This window comes from Bombus bifarius, unplaced genomic scaffold (genome assembly GCF_011952205.1).
Source record: "Bombus bifarius isolate JDL3187 unplaced genomic scaffold, Bbif_JDL3187 scf7180000008048, whole genome shotgun sequence".
Taxonomy (NCBI): domain Eukaryota; kingdom Metazoa; phylum Arthropoda; class Insecta; order Hymenoptera; family Apidae; genus Bombus; species Bombus bifarius.
This window is the reverse complement of record NW_022884414.1, coordinates 103,172-114,251: the sequence shown is the minus strand read 5'-3', so window position 1 is coordinate 114,251 and position 11,080 is coordinate 103,172. Positions and strand designations below refer to the sequence as shown.

General features: G+C 34.2%; 1 protein-coding gene across 1 annotated transcript; it reads left to right on the top strand.

The window, feature by feature from the left end:
- Positions 1-1,809: 1,809 nt before the first annotated feature.
- LOC117208012 (mannosyl-oligosaccharide alpha-1,2-mannosidase IA-like) lies at positions 1,810-10,111 on the top strand. Its single transcript, XM_033448812.1, has 2 exons — positions 1,810-2,325; positions 9,842-10,111. Exons 1-2 carry the CDS (start codon positions 1,945-1,947, stop codon positions 10,109-10,111), a joined length of 651 nt encoding a protein of 216 aa, XP_033304703.1. The 5' UTR covers positions 1,810-1,944.
- The last annotated feature ends 969 nt before the right edge of the window (positions 10,112-11,080 follow it).

Below are 11,080 nucleotides of genomic sequence, written 5' to 3'. Positions count from 1 at the left end.
ACTCGCTAAAGCAGCTGCCTTTCTCCCGCGGAAGCACCTCGTGCGCTCCTTTTGAATTCGCAGACACCAATCACTATGCTAATTTATGAATTACGTTTCAGGAAATAAGCTATCGTTAGATATGTGAGAAATTACTTATTTCATGATTGTCACGGATTGATATTCGGATAATAAATAGGAATGATTCAACCGAATCAAATAGTTGTACATAAAATTTTAATTTATTGAATTATTATCGTCTCGTGCGATGAATCGTTCTGTTTCATATATGTTTAAGTACCTATTAATTATGACAGAGGGCTCCTTTATCATTTGTCACAATTTAGGATTTTTTTCTAAGATGAATCCTTATAACTCTAGAGTCACCTTTTTTAAAACAGGGATTCTTTCCATTTCGTTTCAAAAATAGAGTAACTAGCTCATATAGTGCAAAGGCATAATTGAGTTAAAAATTGTTTGCATTTATTGGATTTCCACATTATTGTAAAATTCGCATAATTAACGGTATGTAAAGATATTAAATGGAAAATTAGAAATCCTGAACTAAATATATTTTATTAAAAGTAAGCTTAATATTCTAGAATTATAACGTAATTAAAAGATATGTATATATTTCATGACACGAGTAAGCGTTAAAGTATTTGTTTATAATTGCAGTTACAAAAATTGATTGTACTTTTTTATGATTTGTTACTGGTCATACGTTATTCAGTAACAATTCAAAATAAAAGGTTACATTTAAGATGAGGGAGTGTATGCTGGATCGGCTAAAAACTTTTTGCCAACCTATTCTACTTTCAAGTTTTAGTAGAATAAGGATATACTGCGGAAGCTGGCCTTTTCTTTCTATTTTACATAGAATAGAAAAACTTACATGTTTACGTTGTTGAAACAGACTGTCCCTGACATTATATCAATGACTTGTTTCTTATTCGCGATTTGCATATAATACAGAAGAAATGATATGTGCACTAGATTTTTCTCTGCTCAAATTTCAATTAATTGCCATATTATTTACATATTATTATCATATTTGATACACCAATGTATGTGCTACATTATTTTCAAGCATATAATTTGGAAAATGGGCTATTTTAAAAACGATTATTAGTATGAAATATTGATTAAAATATCTACTTATATACACGTGATCAATATCTTTTTATAATACGTAATTGAAATATTTTTAACTTTTAAAGACACGTAAGTGCCAAAGGCACGAAGTGGAATTGAGCCATAGGATCATATATTTTATTTACAATAATTTCTCATCAACAATGCTGGCATTGTTGGCGGTAGTTAAATATGTAGGATGCACTACACATATAAAATCATATGCTCATATTGTTATATCTTTTTCCATATCAAAGTATGAGAAATTATAAGAAAATATCATTGAAGAATAGTGTCAATCATCAATCTTCTCATAATTTTTATTACTTTATTATCTGACTATTATTAATCTAAATTGGTGTTGAGATATATAATAATTGCATATAAAAAGTAGTCAAACGAAAGTTAAATACTATATAAAAGATGCAAAGTAAATTACGAAAAATATTAAACAATTAATTAATTATTATCTTTATTACAAGCCTCTTATCGTCATTTGTTATACTCAAAATTATCATCGAAAGGAAACACGCATTTTATCGACCGTGGAAGCGTGCGCGAAACCGTGTCGGTATTGTACCGACCAATTGGGGCATCGATTTCACGTGGCTCGCGGCACGTAGTTGGCACATGTGTCGCGCCAGCTGATTGGCGCTTAGTCCTTGACGAAGTGTCAAGTTTGGCGAGCAGGTGGTGCTCGCGTGCCACCGCATTCGTAATGGCGTGCGACGGCTAGGAAAAGGGCAACAACGCGCACGAGTGTTCGAGTTTTCGTCTGTTGTAAAAACGGGAAGTGCGTTGGTGCGTGCGTGACGTGACAGTATCGTGAAAATGACAACGGCGTCGAGCATCCTGCCGTCGTATCAGCGGTTCGTGAATGGTGTGCCGGTGCCCTTGTTCTCGAGACGGTCGTTCCGCCCGCGTGAAAAGTATGTGATCTTGTTGGTGTTTTTGACGTTCGGTGTCGTGTGTTTCGGTACGTTCTTCTTTCTGCCGGATTTCCGTGCGGGCACCGGCGGCGTCGCAGTGAACAGTGTTTACCGTGTGTACCAACACATGCAAAAAGCGGGACCGGAGCTGCTAATACCGGCGCCACCTCGTCTGCAAGGGGGCCTTAAGGGGTCTATGGGTCATCCGAATGCTGTGCCACCTGGACACGAGGGCATCGATCATCAGGATGTACATCTTCTCGAGGACAAGCAAAAGCTGCAGGTCCGCGCGTGTGTCCATGCCTCGACGTTTCTTTCGCTTCTTTCGATTCTCGATTCCACTCGACTTTCGATTACCTAGCCTATTTGAAACCTAGCCGCGCTCTCTGTCTCTCGTCTGTCATCGTGTTCGCCTTGGTTATAATCGAGTGATACCTTCCTTGACATTAACTCGACGACTTTTATTGCTACGCTGTTCTTGTTTCTTAATTTTATTCCATGTGCTCCGTTCTTTCAGCTGTTACACGCTTTCCCGATTCGTTTGTTTACATGCTGCTATGACGTATCGCGGGTACACGTGAGCACGCGTAACAGAGCAAAAGTTCGCACGGTGCATGATTTCCGATATTTTCCATCGATTCACGGCTTCGTCTTTCTCCGTTATTTATTCGACCTGGTTCCCGTAATAACGGTAACTGTTAACGTGTTTTCGATCTCGAGGTATATACTCATTAACCATCATGATGCTAGGCATCGTCCATTTTACTCGATGATCGATACGTCGAGAATCGCAATTATTATGGAGTTTGGAGTTCCGTTTCGTTAAAGTTCCGCGTGTCGTGTTTGTGATTTCTTTTTTTGGTTCCTTTTGCGCTGTAATCTGTATCGTAACATGTGAAACGCGTGAAACGTCTTGCGTGGCCGGATATTTATGTACAGTGGAATATTGAAGTCCGAATCGATGGACTCGATCGTATTCTATCGCCCGGGATTTCTTAACCCTGCAGCGGTCTTTGAATTTTTATATCTCAGCCTTGTTCTTTGCATTACCAAACAAACAAGATTTGTAATGTTATAAAAAGACGTTTAACATAAAATCAAATCGAGAAGTCATGAATGTTAATAAGATTTTTTCATACTATGTTCAAACTGAAGATATTTTCTAATGTTAGAAAAGTAATAAATTTATTCAAAATGGCCGCAAGAACGAAACGTATGTCGCTGTTTTATGTACACTATGGTTCATAAATCATGGAACGCTTATTACGAGGTAGGCATTGTAGGCATGTTACAATTGCAAAATACAGTTGATATCTATTATCTAAAATTAAATAGAATATTACAAGGGAAATTAAATTATATTATTACAGTATAGTTTGAGTGTATGTGTGCATCGTGTGTACTAAACGGCGAGCAAATTACGCGCATTGTGAAACACGGCTGTGTGAAACGCATTGGCCGGGATTGAATTATCTAATTTTTCGTCGAGCTGCGGGTCGGTACCGCGGTCGCGAGAACGAGTTTTATCAACGTTAATAGACTCTCGCCCTAAAATTTCTGAGCACAATTTCCGACGCATCGGCGCGACCCTCGTTGAGACACTTCGCTTCTATCGCCGCGTACATATGTAACATGACGCGTAACAAAATGGTAATGTTTGTGTCGTTTATTTTTAATCCTGTTACGATCCTCCATTTCTTTGTTTCTTAATCTCATCTTCGTTTTTATTGCTTAAAGGGTCTGTATCGAGTTAACAAAGCGTAAAGTTAAAACGAGATATCACGTTTATGGATAACGATTCTTTCTTATTTTCCTCAAGCTTAAGAAATTTTCTAACAGAAGCGAAAAAGAGAAAAAAGAAGGGAATACGGTTAACCTCATTTAAAACATACATGAAGATATAAGCTGTTTATTGATTATCGTACTTAAGGGCCGAATGTTGCTTCTAGTTTATTACTTTAAAACATCGCGATATACGTGTATAAAGTAACTTTAAAGTATGATGACATTAAAGCGATAGAGTAGCGTGTAAGTCAATTAATTTTAAATGTAGGAGGATAAATTGTTTTCTATTAAGAGAGTGATAATTGAATTATAATTATTAGTCTTGATATAAGAAACTACAGAATATCTATTTATTTATATCGAATGACGTAAAATGACTTCTGTTTCACATTTCTTTCGCAACTCGTTTAAGATAGGAGAAACAGGTCTCTTATTAATATTAAACTGATATTAAAGTTATAGTTATTGATTTTAATATGTAGCGAAATAAAATTACAGATCATAGAAAATTAGAGAGAAGTTGAATTATATGATATACAGGATAATACAGGAACAAAGTAACACTGTCGATTCAATTGATTGAAATTATAGAAAATCGAAAGTAGAGTAACGATACAAACAACAAAAATATTCTTTAATTTACTTCTTTTCTCTTTTTTCTGCCTTCAACTAATATTTAACACGGTGCATTTTTTAAGAAAAATTGTAACATAAATAGACATGATACATTTTTTAAGCAAAATTATAGTTTAAATAGATACGATATATTATTTCAGCATAGTTGTAGCTTAAACACGGTATAATAACTTGATATTGATATAAACTATGCTTACAACAAACTTTTGTCACAGTTTACGATACCCATGTGTACCTTTAACATTTCAAGAGCGTCCCACGGTGTTTATTTACTCGTTGGGAGCGTTACAAATCTACATGGCATATGTAGAATGTTGAAGAACGCGGTGAAAGCGATATTAAAAAAAGAAAAAACATCAAAATCGGTGCGAGAGAAACCGAAAGACATATCTCGTTTTATCGGCTAATTAAAGTTGACGAGCGTTAGATTGCAGCTTGATTTACGAGCCGATCGCGAATCGGTGCCCGTTTTTGCATTTGCCTGAAACGCCAACGCCCCTTGTTACCGTGAAATAATAGAATTTATCGGGGATTCGCGTTCAATCGCGTCGCGGACATACGTTCGACGAATGTTTAACGTTGCGAAACGCGTTGCTCCGTGTAAACTTTGTTTGCACCGTTCTCGATAACCGTTGCCAGATTTTCATTGTAAATTTTCCCTCGCGAACGAAATTTTACAGACGTGACCGTTCGTGAACGTCAAGTTTTCAAACGTAATAATTTTTTGTGAAAATTTATTCTATAAAATATATCTTTATCGTTTTCAGGTTATTATATTGCTAGAATTATTATAAAATTATGGCCGTATTATTGCTCGTGTGTTATTACCTTTTACTACAACTAGATCGTGGACTTTTATGCATTTATGGGAAATTTATGTGAGAAAAAATACACATAAATACATGCAATACGCGAAAATATATAAATGTCTAGAATAGTGGATTTGTTAGAATTTCTAGTAGCTGAGAAAAATTGATTCAGATGTTATTTCCTTAATTGCATCGATAAGAGTATGAATTTTGCATAAATATCCATCTATTTATAAAATGTGCAATTGCGTAGAGAAGTAAAATAAAAAGCCAAAGTTCAGTATCTTAAGGATAAATAACATCTGCTAAACAGGAAGGAGGAAAAATGTTCTTATAGAAATGAAGTAAGAAATTAGTATTTTTAGAGCTATAACACAATTCAGTATATAATAAATATCAATGTATGTTTAATTTTTATATGATGAACCATAAATTAAAAACAATAATTTCTTATGCGATATATGATATTATTAATATGGTTAAATTTTTTTCTTAAAATTTCTCTTAGTCGTTGAAAATTTCATGTTATGTTAAATAGTTATACAGGATGTAATATCAACACGAGCCGCAGGATATTTGACCAACGGTCGTTCATGAGTTGGACTTATCGAAATTGAAGCGCGATTCTGATGATAATTTCATCGTAGAACTAGAGTAATTCGACTGTAATTCAGCAGTCGCTCGCCAGTTTAACAGGTTTAATAGTCACACGTGCTCAGTATATTATATTCAAATTCAACCTCTTGCCTTATAGCGTTCTTTAACATTGGACCGATGATCGAGCAATAGGTAGCGTTAAAATTGATTCGTCAGAAATGTATGTGTTTATTCTGGAAAGTTTGTTTGTCGCTTTCAATTCGATCGATCTGATGATTGCAAAAATACGGGATTTTAAACCGAACACCTGTGTATTATGTTATCGACGTGTACTTTTCAATCAGACAATTCCCTGCTACTGTTACAGATGTAAGGTTCACATCGATTCGCTATCTACAAGCGATCTTTCCAATTAATACGCGTCGTTTATGAAGTCTAATTTGCATAATGAAGCCTTGCTGTGTGTTTTTACCTGTGCAATAATTGGCTACGATATAGTAAGGTTACGGTTACGATACAGCGTAGTAACTGAATTCAATGTAGGTCAGTTGGTAAGAACGAAAAGACCTATAACTGGTCTTTAAGATTTGTTTAGTAAAGATGTAATCTGATTAGGTAGTCAGATATAAAATTCAAAACTTTTCTAACATTATATTAGATATTATTATCAAATGACAAACGTTTTATTGCAATGTTAAGTTACCACTATTAGATGAAGAACGTTCTTTAATTACCACGGATTGTGGAGCATTAAGAAAGTATCCTTTCAATTATTTAGAAAATTAGGGTGTCTATCATTTTTTAAATGTAATATTGAAATAGATATTTTTTATTTTATAAATACGACAATAGAGCTAGGCGGTTGTATTTAATTACAGTGTATATATTGAAAATATATTGAAAATTATAGTGTTCGCCATTTCTTGAAAGTAATTGCTTACATAAAGATGAAATATGATTAAGATTTGCGAAATTCAATAAAATTAATAAATAGAATCTATATGAATAAAGCCAGGTACAAAATTGGACAAATTCGATGAACTTAAATAATTTGATGAGAAATAGGAAATGTTTTTTTATCGCTTCGGAAAATAACTATCGCTTCTTCTAGTTTCATAAAATGAAATTATTTAGGTGTTTTTTGTATTTTCCATATTTGTCAGATAAGTTACACTGTGTTTCAAGGATTTGTTGATTTGCATGCCAACTTTTTACGTAACTTTCCAGCTAACGAACAAGTTTAACGCAGTGAATATACTTGACGTTTCGATATGTTCATGTAAGAATCTCGTATCTCGAAACATTGTGCAAATTTAATTTAATGGAGGAAAATTATCGCCGTAGTGTAATTTTTCTCTAAATGATGATAGTAGATAAAGAGTGTTTGTTCGCTAGTCGATGAAATCCGTTGTATTGATTCGATATTATCGAGCGAGAAACCGAGGCCTGATAAAATAACTGTTACATAATTATGATATATAACAGAAGAAATTCGGTAAAATAATACTTAAATAAGGAAGTAGTAGAAATTGGCGAGTAAGGTAGAAATGATAAATAGGCTAGATATTTATTGTTATTTAAAATACAGAGTAGAAATATTGACTTCGCCTGACGTAAAGTTACAATGCTTGTATATAACGTAAATTATTTCGCAGATACGCGAGAATTTAAAAGGAACAGTAACTATTAATCAAAGTAATGAGTGTGGTTAAACTATACGTATAATTAATGGAAATATGGAATTACGATAGGGAATTTTACTTAACGTAAGTTACAAGCATGCACGTGTGTTAGTTCTGTTTGTGATATTTTTGTTAATAGACTGTTACGAGTACCTACATAGTGCACAGTAGAGGAAATGTTGTGTTTTTGGCATTTGATAAAAACACACTTTTCTGGATTTGTAAACAGTATGGTATCTTAGATAAGGTAAATCTTCATTCGTAATCGTTTCACGTGCTCGTACGAATAACGTTCCAGGTATAACTATATTTACAGGCAGAATTCATATTTGATATACTAGAATTTTACAGATTTTACGCTACGTAAAAGAATTTCACGGTGTAATATAGAATGTATTCGATGTTATTTTTATGGTGGATAGGATCGTAATCTTTGATAAAGAAAGTGATGGAACGAACGCAAGAGGGTCAAATTAACATCAATTAATCAGAAGATGAGCAATCTATAAATCATTCGAAGTTGTAACAATTCTTTAAAATTACATCTACTTTTCAAACAGAAACTAAGATAATTTTTCATCAGTTTAAACACCACGACAAATTGAATTAAAACCATTTTTCACGTCAAACGGTGCAATACAGTTAGCGTTGGAAGCGCTTAATCGGAACGCAACGAAAACGAAACAAAGTGTTATACATTGCAACGTTTCACCTTTCGTTCTGTTATAACGACGACTAGACGTTCGAGACTGTCGAGAGCAACGTTATCCGAGAGAAGCGAAGCGAAAGAAGCGTGTTCGAGCCGAGATTGCGTTCGGATGGCGGTATTCGAATAAATGCGCGGTCCAAGATCTCTCGAGCTGTCTGGGGAAATTTGATTTTCATTCGTGCGGTCTGGAAAAATTTGATTTTCATTCGAGCGGTTTGGGAAAATTTGATTTTCATTGGAGCGGCGCGTATCACGGCTCTTCGCGTCCTTAAGACGAAAATTTTGTATAAACCACAGGTGAACGTCGCTCGAAACCGGGAAAATGGGTAATCTGACCGAGCGCACGTTGATAAACTGTATTGTAAACGACTGGGAAAATAAATGGAATCGTTTGTTGAATAAATGGGAACGTTTCATGATTCAAAGAGACTGTGTCGCATGTTACTGACCTCTTCTCCAACTCAAGCATCCCGTACTTTGAATAATTGACATCGATGTTCCATTTCGTGAAAATTTTCTAATATTTCTTCCAGTCATTGTATCGTTGTTTCGAAAATTTGCCTTACTTTTTTACTCTTGATCAGATATCCACTCTTTTCTTCTTACGAGTTAATGCTGAATATATTTAATTATTTATGAAAATTGAACGAATTTCTCGGAACTTTGCTTTTTCATCTCTTTACACGCTTGATCAGATACCTATTTCTTTTACGTTTTGAGTTAATGTTCAATATGTTTACACTACGCTTGTGTTTGATACCTTTGGAGTTTAGAGAATCACCGGTTCAAATAGCTTTGTAACTGAACAATTCGTTATTTAAGATATGCATGGTATCTTATTATAATTTTGTCATACAATTATTTCCCTAAATACAAGTACTCCCAAAAAATATAAGGATGAGATTTCTCTGAATATATAAAACGAATATCTTTTTCGGAACAGAATAAATTTCACTGAAAATATTTTTTCGAATATTCGGAAAATAGACATCTGGATACATTATGATAGAACGCTCTCTACATAAAAGAAGATTCACGTTAATAGAGAAACTCAGGCTAATACCAATTTTACAATTTGTTTCATTAGTTTTTGTAGCTTGAAATAAAAGAATGGAATGTCTGCCTGAACAGTATTTTTGATTAATATTCTTTCAAGAACAATCAATTGTACGCGAGATCCATTAAAATAAACATCATTTACTTGCATAAATAAGAAACGCAATCTCAAATTATTCCAAACATTGAACCGAAGTACATCTTTTTCACTCAATTTTCTCCTCTATCGCTCTATTCATCATTCCCTGTTTTGTATTCGTTCCGCCCTGTTGGTCGTTTCAAATTCATAAATTAGAAAATCAGACATTCAGTTTCTTTCTTAAATACGCTCGAAAACAATCGAATCACATATCGAGAAGACAAGCTCCTTCGATCGGTGAATTCTATAAAGAGACTAGCTCAACGAGAGATCATCGGTTTTCTATTGATTTTTGATTTTTGTCCTCGAAATTCACGCATTCGATCAATTAAAAAACCGTCGTTCGAAAAATCTCGAATCGCAATTCGATCTGGCCGGATTTTTAGGCGAAAATCGACGAGGAGTATCAGCAACAGAAGACGCTGGAGAAACCGGAAGTGAATGGTGATTCGCGTGTGCGTGCGAGTAGTTCATCGTCTTTAGTGCTTCACCGGAAGGATGACGTTCTGGAAACCGTGCCGCCTGCGTCTGCGAGTAAACTTCCTTTGACGGTCGGTGGAGAAGACAAAGACCCCATCGCCAGGGAACGAAGGAACAAGGTGAAAGAGGTGAGTATTTTTTTTCATTTAATAACAAGGCATTGGCTCGTTCCATAATAGGCTGCGAACATTTATGCTATATTTTTACAAACATAATTAAAAATGTAATGTAGGCTCAGAAATTTGTGCCACCTGTTAAATATTGTAACGAGTACTATATTTTTAGTGTTTTATATATCTTCACATATTGTGTGTATTTTGTGCATTTCTGCATCTTCAAATTTTCTATAAGTGCATAAAAGTGTGCAATTCTTCGATGAATAATCTGTTAAATTTTTCTGGTATATGAGATAATAATATTAATACTTCTGGTATTAAATATATATATGTCAACGCGACCGATTTAAATATATTTCGTATTATTTGTTTTTTTTTTTAGTAATTTCGTATTATTTAGTTATCTACATATTTCTACAAAATGTGCAGTAATTTCGATATTGATAAAAAGTGAAACCAATCTGAAAATGTGTGTAGAAATTGCAAGATATCTATTGAAAACATATGTACATATAACATGTGTGTAATATGAATAGCCATCTTAAACGTATAATGAGCGCTAAATATGGTTCAACTGATTATTAAGACTTCTTAATATAATGTATATCTGACTGTTTAATTATTTTATGATCTTTACAAAATACGTACTTGCACTAAATATCTTGTAGCTCTTAGGTATATTTTCAGATATGTTCTGAATATTATCAATGTAATTATGATAGTTGCGTCTCATAACAGTGCTAATTAAATGTCAAAATGTTCCGTGTAACACACATAATGTACTCATGAAAGATGATTGCAAGTGTTCGAGTATATTTGTCACTGGCGTTGGAAAATCGGTAAATAAAATTAGCACACCGCATCGTGTGCCAGGCGTTAAGCGGTACGCGAATATGTTGGAAAATAGACTTCGACGCGTTTTCAATGCGACATAAATTTTCAAGGAAACAGAAAAACAGAAACGGACAATGTAACTCGTTTCGCGTTGTAATTTGCATGAATTCGTCGGTTGTTTTTGTTTTCGTGGGA